Source organism: Paracoccidioides brasiliensis (genome assembly GCF_000150735.1).
Source record: "Paracoccidioides brasiliensis Pb18 unplaced genomic scaffold supercont2.4, whole genome shotgun sequence".
NCBI classification, from domain to species: domain Eukaryota; kingdom Fungi; phylum Ascomycota; class Eurotiomycetes; order Onygenales; family Ajellomycetaceae; genus Paracoccidioides; species Paracoccidioides brasiliensis.
Window position 1 is genome coordinate 2,697,397 of NW_011371361.1, and position 17,009 is coordinate 2,714,405.

The 17,009-nt window shown below is 48.1% G+C and overlaps 4 protein-coding genes across 4 annotated transcripts; all 4 read left to right on the forward strand.

The window, feature by feature from the left end:
* Positions 1 to 1,001: 1,001 nt before the first annotated feature.
* PADG_04361 (uncharacterized protein) lies at positions 1,002 to 4,839 on the forward strand (the record flags this gene model as incomplete). The annotated part of the gene is made up of 3 exons (XM_010761126.1): positions 1,002 to 1,660; positions 1,748 to 3,137; positions 3,244 to 4,839. 3 exons carry the CDS (start codon positions 1,002 to 1,004, stop codon positions 4,837 to 4,839), a joined length of 3,645 nt encoding a protein of 1,214 aa, XP_010759428.1.
* A 1,665-nt stretch (positions 4,840 to 6,504) lies between these two features.
* PADG_04362 (uncharacterized protein) lies at positions 6,505 to 8,793 on the forward strand (the record flags this gene model as incomplete). The annotated part of the gene is made up of 3 exons (XM_010761127.1): positions 6,505 to 7,800; positions 7,891 to 8,103; positions 8,224 to 8,793. 3 exons carry the CDS (start codon positions 6,505 to 6,507, stop codon positions 8,791 to 8,793), a joined length of 2,079 nt encoding a protein of 692 aa, XP_010759429.1.
* Positions 8,794 to 10,051: 1,258 nt separating this feature from the next.
* Positions 10,052 to 13,329, forward strand: PADG_04363 (uncharacterized protein; the record flags this gene model as incomplete). The annotated part of the gene is made up of 4 exons (XM_010761128.1): positions 10,052 to 11,553; positions 11,688 to 11,971; positions 12,077 to 12,669; positions 12,793 to 13,329. 4 exons carry the CDS (start codon positions 10,052 to 10,054, stop codon positions 13,327 to 13,329), a joined length of 2,916 nt encoding a protein of 971 aa, XP_010759430.1.
* A 1,579-nt stretch (positions 13,330 to 14,908) lies between these two features.
* On the forward strand, positions 14,909 to 16,822 carry PADG_04364 (uncharacterized protein; the record flags this gene model as incomplete). The annotated part of the gene is made up of 5 exons (XM_010761519.1): positions 14,909 to 15,351; positions 15,478 to 15,569; positions 15,659 to 16,241; positions 16,387 to 16,584; positions 16,705 to 16,822. The coding sequence occupies 5 exons, from the start codon at positions 14,909 to 14,911 to the stop codon at positions 16,820 to 16,822; spliced, it is 1,434 nt and encodes a 477-aa protein (XP_010759821.1).
* Between the last annotated feature and the right edge of the window lie 187 nt (positions 16,823 to 17,009).

Sequence of the window (17,009 nt, forward strand, 5' to 3'; positions counted from 1 at the left end):
GAGGAGGCTGAACAACCCAAATGTGATAAGCCTTAACCCAAAAATGCTCAGCTGGAGGGTCTAAACCTCGAAAACGAGGAAACACGTGTAAAAGGGCCTTGGTGTTGGCGGGCTGTCCGCTGCGATTAATGTTACGGTTTTTGCTTGGGTTATTGTAACTAGAGGCTGATGCCTGAATGGGGCATGAGACAGTACCCTTGGAATAATAACCAACATAACTAAACTGCCTTGGTAGCTCCGAGCCTCTGGGAGGTATGGAAAGCCGAATCAGAAGAACAGGCGACATCAAGACTGCTCAACTCAAAGACAGTTAAAGACAAGCTCCCCCAGTTTAACCCAGTCTTGGGCACTATAGCGCTAAATTTTATCAACCAAAACCAAAACCTCAACTTCTGGACCTTGGAAGACTCGTCTCGAGTCGCAGCCAAGTTTCTCTTGGCCTGATTCCTTGCAACTACACATTTCTTTTTTTTTTTTTTTTCTTTCTTTATTTTTTGTTAAATATATATTATTATTTTTGTCTACCCTACTATTAATTCCCCCGTGAAAACTGTTATCTGCCGTTGAACATTTCTGGCTCTCCTCTTGAAACCCACCGCTACCTAGGTTAACCGTACTCACCCCTCGCTGCTCTACCGTCTGGGATTAGTGACTTGTTTTCAAGGTGGCTGTTTGAGGGGAAATGCTTCGGATCGCTTGACCAACGTCGGGAGGTTTCCGGTCAACCGCGTGCCATTTTCGCCCTCAAAACCCATCGATCAACCCAAGTACATTATTTCATTCACTGGGAACTGTGGCATTTTGATCTTGGTGAGCAAATAAGGACGCTGTTTGGCAACTGTAGAGAGCCCTCTTATTGCATCGCGGAACAGAGAGCGCAAGTTGCGTTGAAAGCCGGACCAGAAGGATATTTTTGGATATTCTGCCGGAATTGTGGATCGAAGAGTTGGGAGGGACTGTCCTCCTCTTGGAGGCTGTCTCATTTATTCCAGGTGGTCGTGATGGGTCGGATCGGTTTAGAAACGGCTCACTCGCATGGTTGCCCGGCTTTCGGGGGAAAGTGTTCCACTGCCAGGGACAGGCGGCGGCAGAACCCACATCAACAGCAGCAATGTAGGGAATCCGATTACTGTGTTGATGGATGGATGGAGTTTCAGCGCTTTCGGATATCGACTCGACGAGGGCGACGAAGACGACGAAAACCCGTGGGGTTGGGTACTAATGCGATGATATTGCTGTTGTCGATGTTCATTGCTCTCGCAACACCTCTAGCAAATGCAGCTTTCGTTCAATTCGAGAATTGCCTCCCGCAATCCATCATCCACTCCAATCCCCTCCAGCTCCAGTTCGTGCCAATGTTTGTCTGGGCTGAGTTTAACCTCACTTCAGAGGCCAAAAATCTAAATGTGACGGTGTACGGGAATGTCACTGGGATTGCGACGCAGGAGCCCTATCCACCTCCGGATTCCCCCGGCTGGTCGAATCCAGATAACACCGTTGGGAAGATAGTTGATGTCGATGTTCAAAATAACATGCTGTCCACCATATTTACTAGATTTGAATTCCTCAGCTATACCCCATATGTCGCCCCTCCAGCACGGTTCTGCAACTCCTTGGTCCAAGGACAGTGTCCGCTGGGACCTGTTTTTTATTCTAATGGGTATGAATCCCCTATCGATATACTCACCATATATACACATATATATAGCGTCACCTTTGGATAATCGATTAACGTCTGTGATTATAGAACTCCTCCGGAACTACGAGCTTTTTCCGTTTCCCATGATCTCTTTTCCTCTTATTCCTTCACGACGATAACGCCGTTGATTACAGTAACCTCCGGCAATGCAGCCAGGTCATTGGTCGTTTGCGTGTCCGCAGATGTCACCCCGAGCTTAGGATCCTCACTAAACGACACAGTCAGATACTTGCCCCTTGTCATTCTTATTTTGGTCGGTGTCGCCACGGTAGCGGCGGCCATGTTCAGTCCATGGGGCTCGCTGGATTTCTTTCGATGGACTTCCAATTACGGACGAGACGAGGACTTGCTTAGACTTGTAACCCCCGGATTCGCAGACTGTTTACAATATATTCAATTTATTGTTCTAACCGGGTCACTTACGTTGAATTACCCAGGATTCTATCAACCTATCGTAAGCCGGATAGGATGGTCTGTCCTCATGTTCAATCAAAGTTTCGTGAGCCATGGAAATGGCACACAGCCACTCCAGGATGGAGTGTACGTTGCCAACGCAACTTACGGTTTGGATAGAATGCGCCAGCTTATTGGAATGTCTTCTGTGAAGGATATTTGGGCGGGGATGGTTGTTTGGCTGCTTGCAATTCTTGGGTGTGTTGTGCTTCTCATCCAGCTTGGGTTCGGGCTTCGATGGCTTCACCATCAGGTCACTCACGAGCCGGAGGAAGATCTACGCGCCAAAAACTTCCCGTTCACCATGGGCAACGTCATTCGGATCATTTTCAATTTTTTCCTCTTACCCATCGTGTCGCTATCTATGTTTCAGCTCGTCGTTACTCGTAATTCTCCTATATCTACGGTTGCTTTGGCCGTAGTGCTTCTCGTTTGTCTGGTCGTATTTGCTGCTTGGTTATTGCTGCTGATCACCCAAACTCGTCCAAGGTCATATATGTTTGATGACCTTCCGACGGTTCTTCTTTACGGCCCGTTGTATAATACGTTCTCCGATAGTGCCGCCGCCTTCTCCGTGGTCTCTGTCCTTCTCACATTCGTGCGCGGAATCGCAATCGGAGCTGTTCAACCTTCAGGAATTGCACAGATCGTTCTCCTGGCCATCTGTGAAGTTGTCCTTATCATAACCTTATCAGCATTCCGTCCTTTCGCACGGCCAACATCTATGACCTTATACCATACCATTTTTGCCGTCGTTCGCTGCATTACAATGCTTTTGAGTGCTTCCTTCGTTCCGTCCCTGAGGGTTGGTCACGCAGCACGAGGTTGGATTGGATATGCCATCCTTCTGATGCATGGGATGGTGTTGACTTTTGGATTCTTTCTGAATGCTATTCAAACCCTGGTGGAGGTGCTTGCTCGGCTTGCTGGTGCTGGCGGTGAGGGTGGGGTTGAAGGTGGTGCGGCAAGGGGTGGGCTGGTGAAGGTATGTATTTGCTCTAATAAAATATCATCGCCCGTTGTGTAAGACAACCCATCTGTGGTTGTTGCTTCTGATTTATACACTCGATCGTTGACAGCTCCTTTTCTAGGTCTTTGGTATGCGTCAACTCTCTCGACGAGTCCCGCAACGGCCTCATCATGTTCCTCGTCACAGCATGAACTCAGAAGCAGCGATGCTAGGATCAGATCGAGAAAGACTCTCATCTCACTTAGATGGCGATAGAACTCGAAGCTTTTCTACGAGTTCAGCACTGTTATTGAACCGGTCTGTGGCGACTGAGAATCGGATGAGCGCTGGTTTCGAGGCCAGCAGCATTCATGGAATAGGCCATAGCCGGGGAAGTGGGAGTGGACCATACACGCCTTCAACTCCAGGGGGTATCTCACCTATGGTACTTCCTGGCCAACAGTCGGGAGATGGTGGATCACCGCGAAGCGTGATGGTGGGTACGAAGAACGATGCTGGCCCGTACTATCGTCCTCCGAGGCAACGACGGGCTACCCTAGATGGGATGTTACCTAGCAGTCGCAAACATAATTCCTGGACAAGTGGTGACTGGACCAGAAGACAATCGGGCAGCAATGCCGACGGTGAAGATGCTGATGCTTATTATGGCCCCCCTCTAGCCGGAAACAGCACTCCAGTCCCAGCTTACCTTGGAGCTCCTAGAGATGATTCGGACGCTGACATGGACGAGCCTGGTCGCCCAAGGACGGATTATGCTGTCCGAGAAGTCGACTTTTATTATCGCGTCCGAGGCCCTGCTCTGTCCCGTGCCGCAACTCGAAAACTGAAAACCGGTCCAGCCGATCCTACTGGCCCCGTATCTTCCGCGACTGGCTGGTTCCGTAGACTTTTCCGTGGGAAGACAAGGGATAAAGGCAAAGGCTTCGAAGTAGTCCGCAGCACGAGAGCCCCACCACCAGGATTGATGCCACATCCGGAGCAAGCGCAACCCTTCCCAGAACCATATCACGACAAACCCGATGCCACAAAAAATCCCGAGTTGGATGTAACACAGCAGACTCTTAGTAATTCGGATACCTACGAGACTCCTGATGAAACGCCCAGATATGAATCGAAAATACAAACGGATGTGACACCCCCCTCATTACCTTCCATCGAGGCGAGTGGAGATATCGAGCTTCCGCATCGCACAGGCTCAAAAAGCGAAACCTATGGACAACAAGACCTTGCGATTCTCCCTCCCGCCATCCCCCGTAAAAGCTCCAAACGACACTCCTCAGCCGACTCAGCAGACCGTACACTTGAAATAGGAATACCACCCCCGTCTTCCTCCGACGGCAACCAAGAGACATCGATGGACAACAATTTAAGCACCCAAGGCCCTCAGCCCCAATCACAAGCAACCACACAACCCACACGGCTCCCCTTTGGCTCAAAATCCCCCTCAGTGCGAAGTGAGTTCGTCTCCACCAGATCAGCCAGCTCCAGCATCCAGAACACAACGGACGACGAGAACAACAGCGGTAGTAGATCTGATAATAGACGACAGGTTTCGTCACCGTACATGGTATCTAACCGTCGTCAGGGTCGGCCTTCGAGTGTGGGATTTGTCCCAATGCACCGTGCCAGTGATCACATACATGTTAGTGACAGCACGCCGTTTTCTGGAAGTTCGGCGGAGATTGTTGGGGAGCCTTCTTCCTCTCCTTCTATGTAAACTTATACATAAAAGAAGATAGGAAAAACGAATCACCACGTTATACGGACGAAGAATATTATGGGAATTATCTTCAAGTCTGTAGTGCAGGTCAAAAGGACTCTTGGAATCTTAGTGCATGTTTCCCGTACCCCCCTTTTCTTTCTTTCTCACTCTCTATGTTTCTCGAGTGTGCTTCTTTATCATTGTGCCTAATCTCTGCACACGATAGTAACTTCTGACGAATTTCCTTGTCCTTTTTCTCTTCATTTGCCATACTTTCATTTCATTTCCCTTTTATGTTTCTCAGAATGGCGTATTTGGAGGACAGGATTTCTCTATATGAGTCCAAGTGTTTAAATTTGGGACGGACGGGCGCGGGGCTTGTACTTTTCATCCTTTTAACAAGTATTTTCATTATAGTTGTATTAGCATGCTTTGTAGTCTTACTCCTTTTCCTTTTTCCTTTCTTTCTTTCTTTTTTTTTTTTCTTTTTTCTTTTTTTTTTCGGCGCTTGTCCTTTTTAATCTTATTGTTCTTGGTCGACAAAATGCATGCTGTTGTAATTATGATAGATAAGGGAAAAAATATTGAATCTGGTTTTGTTCATTTTGGGCTCCTTCTCATTTGTTTCACATCAAGAAGCGAGCAGGACATCTTATCTTCGTAGCCGTACCTAGGAAATGGCTATTATTATCCACTCCGTTCATAGTCATCATAAGACATTCCACTGATAAACTTTTATATGGGCCCCCCTCTCCCGAAGGTCCCATACAAACTTCCCGATTTGGTTTAGCGCGGTTCCAGCCTATCCATCAACCTTCCAACACTCAAACCATCATTCGTTAAACATCGCCAACCTCATACCGAGAGCCACGTATATATAGGTGTACTTCCGATCGTGCTGTGTATCTCTCTCTCTTTTGCAGCTGAGCCCAGGAAGTCACATATCATAATATCTTGGTCCAATAGTTGTCTTGCAGCTCTAGATTCTCGGTGACAACGGGCTCCCGCGTGGCAAAACCCAAGCAACTAGTTAACCCTTAACTAACCGACATCAAACCCCCCCAATTCCAGTCAGTTGACTTTTCCCCTCCTGCATGCCTGAGACACCTTGATTGAGAGAGGCTGAGAAAGATTGGATCTCCACGCATGACACAGAACTGACCTCCTTTGCCCTTGAGTTTTCTATCCTCATCATCGCCTGGCACGATTATTCAATGCCAGATTTACGCGGCAGTAAGGCTAACAGTTCAGTTTCCTCAATTGCTCATTTCAGCGTGTGACTGGAGAATCTTCATACCCTCACGAGGCGGACACATACGAGAGCCCGAATCCAGCACCACAACGTCCTCGGGTTCTGCCCGCCTTGGTGCTGGCAGGAACTCGGAAACGAGGTCAATAACAGCCAAAAGGGACGACTCATCCACACCGAGACATATCATCCGTAAAATTTAACGTCATCACCAGCATCACCTTTTGAACATTCCGCCGTTTCTCCCTTATATAGCGCCTTTACAACTGTTTTCAGATCCGTGCCAACCTGGAATATCATCGATATATAGCCAATGACGTTGAATCGTCGTCCAAGCGACGGAGATTGCTCTCATCTCCTACCTCAGGTAGAAAACAAACATCATTTCTAAAGTTCTTCCGCTGCGACCCAGACCGGCGTTGCTGCACTCGATGTCATCCCCAGCATCCGGTTCCGCGTCACCGTTGCCATCCTCCTCCACATCGAACCCCGCTTCCTTTGGTGTTCCCCTCATCCCATGCACATCCAATGAGGGCCCCCGTTCCAATACTGCAACCACCCCCATCCCATACGCCTCCGCCTCCGCCTCCGCCTCCGCCTCCTCTTCTTTCACCTCCCGGAACTCGCTTCGAAGAGTCAGAACGACACCGGCTGTGTTGGGAGATTCTCAGGGTGTATCGCCAAGTGTCACTTCTGGACATACTCTGTTAGAATTTTTGCAGAACGAAGGCCCAGAGAATGCTGATAGTAGACAAGGGCAGGAGGCGGGTGATGCACGGAATATCAGTGCTACGAACTTGGAGAGAAAGAGAAGGCTGACAAGCACTAGCGACAGCACGGGGCAAAGTTACCCTAACGGTCCTGCACCTTCGGTTGATTCTGGCTCGTCGAGACCGCGTCCGGGACCTTCTGTGACGCCTTCATGGAGACGCAGCAGTCTAGGGATTCCGGGGAGCTCGAGTGGGAATGCGATCGACCTGTCAGCGTCTCCGGAGTCGGTGACGCGACAACTCAACTCGTTGCGGCATCGAGAGAACAGCTTCACGGATTATGATCTACCACGTTGGCAGTCTGATTCTGAAGTTTCCAAATGTCCCATTTGCAATACCGCTTTTAGTTTTTGGTACAGGAAACACCACTGTAGGAAATGCGGCCGGGTCGTTTGTGCTTCTTGTTCACCGCACAGAATCACCATCCCGCGTCAGTTTATTGTTCGCCCTCCAGAATCAGGCAGACAACTCTCAACGCTGCTCCAACCAAACCCTTCTCAGATTCAGATTATTAGTCTCCTTGATAACGTTGAGGAAGACACCTCTGCTACTTCTGGTGCGCATCTCAGTTCTCGTGGACAACAAATACAACAAAGAGATCGCTACCGGCCGAATTCAGCCTTGGGTGGTGGAGAAGAAGTTCGTTTGTGTAATCCTTGCGTTCCTGATCCTAACCCGGAGCCTCCCAGGCGATACACCAGCACTTCTGGCTCATTGTTGTCCGGTTCTGGACGACTTTCGTCCTCTCTTTCGACGTGGACAGATGATCATGCTGGGGTTTCCCATGCACCAACCAACCGCCATTCCGCATTCCCTGTTTACTATCGGCATGGCGTTGGACACCGACGCGATACCAACCATTTTCATCGTCCATCTGCTTCCCTCTCTGCAGCTGCAACTATGCCGCGGTCTCAAGAAGCGCGCGATCTCCGACGACAACGGGGTCGTGGCATGATAGTTAGTTTTGTCTCATACTCGGCTTTTTTTCTTTCCCTTTGGAACAACGTGGTATATATATGAGAACATATGTTGACTCTTGAACTCTAGTTTCAACCTGAAACTCCCGAGATTCAGCGAGCGGCCGCCCAGGAAGCGTTGACCGATGAAGGCTTGCCATCATACGGCAGCTTTGATTACACAGTTGTTCCAAATTTTCGCGGCATACCCCCTAGATACCAGTCAACGCAGCAGGTCGCTGGCGGCCAGCATCCGCGTTACTCACCCCCGGCATATTCGTTGCCTTCAAGCACGTCACCTTCAGTAGGGATTCCCCTTAAAACAGCCATTTCTTGGTTACAGATCATCCAAGGGATTATTTACCTCCATCGAGACATACGATTCACAAACATGAACTTGAACTAACGTAGTGAAAATAACCAGAACTCCCGCCACCACTCCATCCACACCTTCCCTCATTACATTCCCTCACACCGGCGTGGGCCATCCTCACCCTCGAGCCGGAACCGCCCAGTACCACCCGCATCCATCACCACCACCACTCGCCACCGTCCCCCGATCGACGAACGCGACATTTGCCCCGTATGCAGCCACATCCTCCCCCCACGAGCCGCAGATGGCAGTGAAGAAGCACGCGAAGCCCATGTCCGCGCCTGCATAGAAGGCCACGGACGACCCATCATCGACATTACTTCCCCTGGCAGCTCTGGTCATAGCACCTCACAACAAATTTCATCCAATCACGGCAGCAGTAATTCTAACGACCATGGCGATCACCACGCAGATCGTCCGCTGCGGATGCTGCCGTTTACGGCGACGGAGAAGGATTGTGTAGGCGAAGATAGCGGGCCGCAGGAATGCACGATTTGCATGGAGGAGTATGAAGTTGGGGATCCTCTGGTGAGGTTGGAGTGTTTGTGCAAGTTTCATAAGAGGTGTATTGTGGGGTGGTTTGAGAAGAAGATGGAGTGTCCTGTCCATAAGGTGAATTAGACGGGGGGGTAGCTATGCCTTGGTTTTCTATTCCTTTCTTTGATGTTCTTTAGGTTGGGCATTACTACATTGCTGGACTATGCATTGGCTATGTGTATGTTTTGATGCTCGTTTCTGTGCATATGAGTGGGCGTTTGGGGTTTATTTTATTTTATTTTATTATTTATTATTTATTATTTATTTATTTATTTATTTATTTATTTATTTATTTATGTCACTTCCCTGCTATGCCAGCATTAACCATTGGAGCTTTCGGGGCCCAGCTATGGGAGGAAGGGCAACGCTTTTGGATATTATGGATATACATTTCCCTTTGTATCTGGTGTATTCAGGTCAGCTTGCAATCATTGAAACCGTTCTAAATATTGATGGCCATCTGTCATCTCTTCTGTATGAAACCATTATCGTCGTATACAGAATATTCACTCTCATAGATTTCTGATAAATAATTGGCAAAAAGCAGCGTAAGTAAATAAATACATGGATAAAAAGTAACATGAAATATTTATTCGCATATTCCAAGCAGTTATTCTAGGCTCCCATATTCTATCTGCAATTATTGGCTTATTTACCCACAACCAGATTGAATACGAAAAACGAGCTACATTCTTCCGAGTCTCATTCTCGTTGAGTCAGCCCTGGTAGTTCAATAGACGAGCGTTGGTTATTTTCCGAGCATAACAACGTCGACCGTCATTCCTCGCCTCACAGCAAACTCCTCATCCTCCTCATGCTCCTCAACTCCCGTCTCTGTACTCTGTGTCTCTCTCTGTCGTATCTCTCCCGGTGCTGTACTCGACACTATCGACCATCGAATCGACATGTCCTGTGCCTGACAGGACCAAGCAAGCCCGCTCTGTTCCACATTTCTGCACTGGCGGCCTCAGGCATAATATGTCTGGCGCACACTATTACTGTTAATGTATGTATGTATTTTACCACAGAACTGTAGCTCGGGAGAAAGATGAAAATTGAAGAAAAAGACTATCAGCAGTTTATCTTGCTGACTCGCGATAGTAATAGAAGACTTGGAAGAGCCGTTGCTCGCAACAGCACAATCAAAAGGCGTTACACCGCAGCTATTTGACGTCTGGAAAGTCTTGTCTCCTACCTGAGGGTCTAGAGACGGGTTATATAATAATTTCTTTTTAACTAACTAGTTAACTAATTAACTAGTTGTTAACTACACGATCATTACGATTAAGTTGCCTGAAGACGCGCCGAAGAGTGGCACCATCCGCGTAAATATCTGATTTCCATGGATGCCGATCGGCCAGCTCCCTTCCGTACCTCTGCCCCCTCATCATCCACCCCGTCCTCCGAACATAGCATTCCGCATACCCTCACCTACAGTTATGATAGCACAAACCCGCAGTCTCCGCACTCTGCAACTCTTGGTCCCAGTACACACGATGATGATGACGATGATTATGACGGCGACCACGGCACCAAGACCGGGACCCGGACCACCAATACTGCCGCGTCTGCCGACGACGTGAGCAACATTGCCAATACTAACTCAAATAATAATAATAATAATAAAAATAAAAATAAAAATAAAAATGGTGCTCATACTGGCAATGGTAATATCAGCAATGATCCTTTCCTCGACCTGAAACGCCCGCGTGCCTGCGAGGCCTGTCGCCAGCTTAAGGTGCGCTGTGATCCTCACACGGAGGATCCAGATGGACCATGCAAACGTTGTGCAAGGGCCAATCGGCGCTGCGTCGTTACGGTGCGGACTCGCAAGAGACGGAAAAAGGCGGACGGTCGCGTTGCTGAATTGGAGAGGAAGATTGATGCGTTGACTGCGAGTTTGCAGGCGTCTAAAACTAGAAATGATGGTGATATTAGAGGTGTTGTTGGTGGTGGGTTGGAGAGTCCCCAAGTGACAGGAGCAGAGGAGCTGACTACTTCGTGTTGGTTGGCGTTGCGTCCTGATAGTGAAGGTCGGCGTAGAACTGTTGGAGGGGAATTGGGTCACACGTCAGGTCTAGCTGGGAATAAGAGATACTCCAGCGGGAATTTTAAGCCTACGCAAGAAACCTCTGCGATACTGGCGCCATTGGCTGCGAGATCGCATAGCCCAATGACGGAGGGTTTATCGACACTCCATGATGGCACCGCGACGGTCCCTAGTGATCATGGCGATGGGAATGCACCTGATCCCTGGCCTCCGTTATTACCTCTGATCGACAGGGCACCCAAAGTTCGCTACGACCATGAATACACTGATGTCATTGATCGTGGAATCGTGGATCAGGCATGTGCCCTTAAGTCCTTCAACCGCTATGTGAATGATATCGCCCCGCTGTTCCCATGCGTCGTCTTCCCTCCTGAAACTACCATGGCGGAAGTGCGTCGGACTAAACCGGTTGTTTTCCTAGCTATCCTATCCATATCCATTGGTGTCTTTCGACCAGAGGTCCAGGTCCCTCTATTGAACGAGGTTTACCGTGTATATGCAGACCAAGTGGTTGTCAAAGGGTCAAAATCCCTCGAGCTAGTCCAGGCCCTCGTGATTTCAGCGATCTGGTATGTCCCTCCGGATCACTATGAGGAGATGAAGTTTTTCCAGCTCATCCATATTGCGGTGGCGATGGGAATGGATCTTGGGATGAATAGGAGGACGAAGTCAAAGTCGAAGTCGAAGTCAATGGGCATGTGGAGGGACATAGTGGGCAAGAAGGCTGTCATGCTGGATCCTGATGCGCCGGAAACGAGGCGAGCCTGGCTCGGGTGCTATTTTATGAGTGTCAAGTATGGAGTCTAACTCCCTTCTCTTCTATTTTCTCGCGATTTTCATTCAACCTGCCGACTATATCACTCTTTGCATCGGAATCGTCATATACTTAATTTGAAAGTGGATGGTAGTTGCTGACGCACTGGAATAGTGTCTCAATGTCACTTAGACGACCACTTCTCACTCGCTGGCACCCATACATGGACGAATGTCTTGAAATCCTCGGGACGTCACCCGATGCGTTTCCCTCTGATAAAGCCCTCATTCATTGGGCAAAACTGGCGCACATTGGTGAAGAGATTCTCTTCCAGTTTTCCATGGATGATCCCGTTACGAATGTGGATATCACAGATCCCAAAATCCAATATGCTTTGAAAGGATTTGAACGACGTTTAGAAAAATGGCGAAAGGGGGTGCCGTCTGAGTGTTATTCTCGTAAGTTGTTTTCGTTATTGCGTTGAGTTCTTATTATCAAATATAATGTATACAGAAATTTATTACCCTCGTTCTTGCTATGCTGTTTCTGACATCGATGATCAGCTGTACTGCACCACTACGAACTCATTATCAACCTCTACATGCATGAAATCGGCATGCACGCGGACCACAACATCGACGACTTCAAACCACCCTTCGCAAACAGCCTTGACTCTGAAACTTCCGTTGACCTAGGCACACCAGCCCATGTCGCTGCTCTGACCGTCTGCCTCACTTCCATCCACGAAGCCTTTGAGACGTTTTTCTCCATTGATAATCCCATGCTTCAGTGCCTCCCCACTATTCATTTTGTTCGTACAGCATATGCCTCCGTCGCTCTCATTAAACTATACACCGCCGCATCGCACCCTTCCACCCGACTGGGACAGGTATTCAATCCCACCCACTTCAGGATCGAGCATCTCCTCGACAAGCTCATTCAACATTTAATAGGCTCCGGGGACCATGAACGTGGACGAGTACCTGCGAGATTCTCCATTATGCTAGGGATGTTGAAAGCTTGGTTTGTGAAGAGGGGTGAGGGAAAGCAGATGACCATTGGTGGCGGTCACTGCTTTTTCCAACCGAGGGATCTTCGAGCGTATACGGCCCCTGACCGTGGGAGTTCAGAGCCAGAGAGTGGGTATCGGAAGAAGGTTAGTGCGGAGGTTCTGTTTCCATTGTGATTCCCCCTGTTTCCTTTCTTGAATTTGGAATGAAAAGAACAATCCGGTCTCTTGGACAAGCTTTTCGCTAACTTACACCTACGCCACATATAGCCCTCTCATAGTGCAGAATCGACCCATTTATACCTCCTAAGCCAGGCAGCCGTGGGTCGTCCAGAGATCAAAACTCGATCCGAAAACAACCCAAATCCTGATCAAAATGTACACTCCCCGCAGGAATCCCGATTGTCACCCCTTACCCAACCCAGCCTTTCTCCTCAAAGTGCCCATGTTGATACTCCGGACGCCCGGTCACTCCCCATTCACCCAACCACAGCTGCCACCGTCAGCACCACCCCCAACACGGTCCCAAACCAACCCTGGCCTACCTACGGTCTATCAGGGGGTATGGGCGCTTTCCCCAGTGGCTCAAATCCACCACTTACACCCCAGTATTTACCCCAAATTCAGAACCAAAATCACGGTTTCAACCCCCTAGATTCAGGAGGGCCTAGTGGCCTGCAGCAGGCCTTCTTGCTATACCAGGATCAGCAGATGGTGTTCCAGCCAGATGAATTTGCAGTGTTGGGAGCTATGTGGGATGATATATTTTTTGGCTTCCCTCTTGATGAGACTGCAGCGCCGTTGTAATCAAACACCAAACACGAAAAGCAAATAAAAAAATGAGGATAGCTTATATGTACAGCATTTGTTTCCATATCACTCTACTTAATCTCTCCGAATCTCTCCCCTCTCTCATCTCTTTTTATCATTTTGCCGTTTTTAAAGACATCACAAATCTAGTATCTGTCCTTCGACGACTTCGCTGGTTGGTTGATGACGAATGAATAATGATCAGCAAAACAAAACATTTAGACGAAATAAAAAAAGAAAAGAAAAGAAAAGAAAAGAAAAATTTCTCCACTCGTCCTTACTTATCAGTGATCCTGTTCTTGGATTTCTATTTTTGCGCCTCATTCTGGATTCAATACTGTACACAATAGTTATGATGAGCGCACACCCTGCAAATCTTACAACCAAATCAAGACCGTCCTACTGCTCTTGGGATGTATATAAATACTACATTTTGCATATTCCAGTTGTCTTGAAATTTCCATTTCAAAATGAAAGCTCCTGGACAAAGTCATGACAAGGCTTGGGTGGGTCATGGAGGGCTCAAAGCGGAACGATCAACAGTCTCCACTGCACTAAGCAATGATTTATCACGCTGTTCTCATGCACCATAATTAATGCTTCTGGACAACAAAGATTGGTTACGTTAACTTGGACACTTCGGGCCGACTTCAACCATCAACCACAATGCCATGTGCAGGTATGACACCTGTACACATACATACATTACAGGTAAGTTCACGTTGTTCAACCGATAGCATTCCCGAAATTCACGACGAAGGGGTCCGAATTGTAGGCATATTTGCTATTTATATGAGATGCAATAGTGATGCACCTTGGTTTTGGATCTAATGCACATGAGCGACTATTGTTTTCGGGCCAGGAGTTGATATGGTTGTATCCAAGGATCTCTTAGTGCTTATTATTCTTTTCCACAAGATGAAAAAGTGTTGAAACCCAGATACGCATTCCCGGTTTCCCTGCCCACCCTGCGATATTCATTATGTGACAGCCCATTGTGCGCTATTTTAAAACAGGGCCTTACTTCCAGGCCGTCATTATCTGGGGAGAGCTAAATGACAAGGAATTAAATTGACTTACCCTTTCTGTACATTGCTTCCACAGGACTTGCTTCTGTTATTTTGGTCCTCGAGGTTCATTTTGATAGGATTTCCGTTGAAAATACCAATCGGAGGCTTCCCAGGTTCAAAATCAAGGCTGCGGCGATGCATGCGTGTTATTTCTATGAATTCCCCAATTCAGCAACTCATTGCAGCTTTAAGATGCAGAGTGTTAATCTGCTCCGGTTGGCGGTTAATTTCTGCTGTATTAGTATTCTATTTATCTTTGACACAAACCCACCGCCCGAACGAACTGCGAGAAACGCAAGCAAAGCAGGTTGTTGCAGTTACACGATTCGCCGTCAGATTCCAACTTCGCAACACGCAAGATCTCTGATATAAAGCTTCCTTACCCACCCCCCCCCCCCCCCCTCGCGGAGAGCGTACATTGTACCTCAGAGAAAAGGCATCTTCTCATATTCACTACACGCATTCATTGCTGGGGATCCCGTCGATGTCTGAAGTCTGAACCAAACATGCCTGACAGAAATTCAATCCACACAACCTCTATATGGGGTATTATCAAATCCTCCCTCTCTCACGTCACCAACAGTACTCCTACAAGAGGAACAGAGGATGCTAAGTTCATCAAACAAACCAATACCACGGCCTCTCACGAGCCAGAGAAACTCGCAACCATACGCTCGAAGGGTATATATCATGGAATTCCAGTCATCACGGAGTCTGACTCATGCAAGGGGCTCTCAGTTATTGTCACAGGTGCCAACGGCATATCGGGTAACCACATGGTTCGTGTCCTGGCTGAGTCCCCCCGGCGTTGGGCAAACATATATACCATGTCTCGCCACGCGCCCGCCGTGGATTGGAAATATGCGAACGTCAAGCATCTCGAGTTGGACTTCTTGAAGAGCTCGCCAGAAGAACTGGCCGAGATGATGCGGGAGAAAGGGATTGAGGCGTGAGTTTGTGCCGTTCTTTTCGATAATTTTAATTGTTCTTTTCGACTTCAAGTGGATCGGCGAAGGAAAAGGGTATTCGTTAAATTTTTCGCTAGCTAACAATGTTGTTATTTTGAGCGGGTTAGCGACTATGTCTTCTATTATTCGTATATCCAGGTTCCACCAAAAACAGGCGGTTCAATATGGTCGGATGCCCAAGAGCTGTGCGATGTGAACGGTAAGAATGATTGCTCTGAAATATACCTCTCCTACTTTTGACTTCTTTCCGAACAGCGACCAAACTAAACTGAAACCTATATGTATCAGGCGCAATGCTATCCAACTTCCTTAAAGCTCTCAAACTTGCCTCGATCACGCCAAAACGCTTTATGCTCCAGACAGGTGCAAAAACCTACGGCTGCCACCTGGGCACTCCGAAATGCCCTCTGGTCGAATCAGACCCGCGCGTCAAACTCGAACCAAACTTCTACTACGACCAAGAGGATCTCCTCTTCCATTACTGCCGGGAGACAGGTGCAAAGTGGAATATCGTCCGCCCTTCTTTCATCCTCGGAGCTGCCAAGGATGCTGCTATGAACTTAGCATACTGTCTTGGTGTCTTCGCAGCTGTTCACGCACATTTAGACAAACCGCTGGTATTCCCTGGAAACGTAGCTTCGTTCGACGTTATCAGAGATTTGTCCTCAGCTACATTGAACAGCTATCTTGCGGAATGGGCTGTGCTGAATCCAGATGCACCCAACGAGGCGTTTAATGCTTGCGATTGCAGCGCACTTACTCCCGGTGCTCTCTGGGCCAGCCTTGCGAAGCTCTATGGAGTTGAATATAAAGTCCCCGATCCGACGGCCGAGTATCAAAGTTTCACGATGCCGTTCGACCCTCCTCGTGGGTAAGTTGTTCTGCTTCTCCTGTTGTACTCCACAGATGTCTCGGTGTAACTGTGCACGAGGCACAGAAAGGGAAGAAACCAAAAAAAAAAAAAAAAAAAAAAAAAAAAAAAAAAAGAACCTAATAATGCTGTCACTCAATTCCAGATTTGGACCTCCCGAAAAGATCGAATTCACGTACAGCATGGCAGCATGGGCGTACGACCCACTCGTGCACAAGGCATGGCAAGAGCTCTTACAAAAACACGGCCTTGTCCAGGATCCATTTGCCATCCCCGCTGAACGAAATCGGATATTCGGTCTTGCTGACACAGCAATCTTGGGAGGAATGCCAGTTCAGTTTAGGTGAGATTTTCTTCGGCTTGGAAAGACTCAGCGTGGAGCCCGTCTTATACATCTCCCGTCTCTCCGGTGTGTAACCAACATTCGCCATGTATATAATATACTGACACGCCTTCCACGCAGCATGGACAAGACTCGCAAGTTTGGCTGGCACGGCACCGTTGATAGTTTAGCGTCCTTGCGAAATGTCCTGGAGGAGCTTGTTGAGATGAAAATGTTGCCACCATTGCCCAAGGGTTGAAGGTGTAAATCTACCATACCCTCTGACACTTTCATTATGGGGTTCTGTCGCTTTTCAACCCTTTTTATCTTTTCTATTATTTCCCTCACCAGGCGTTGGCGTGTGCATGACTCCCTTTCAGCAATAGGGAAGACAGATGGAAACACAAGGCTGATTTGGGTTTGCTCGATGGAAACGTGTTCAACAT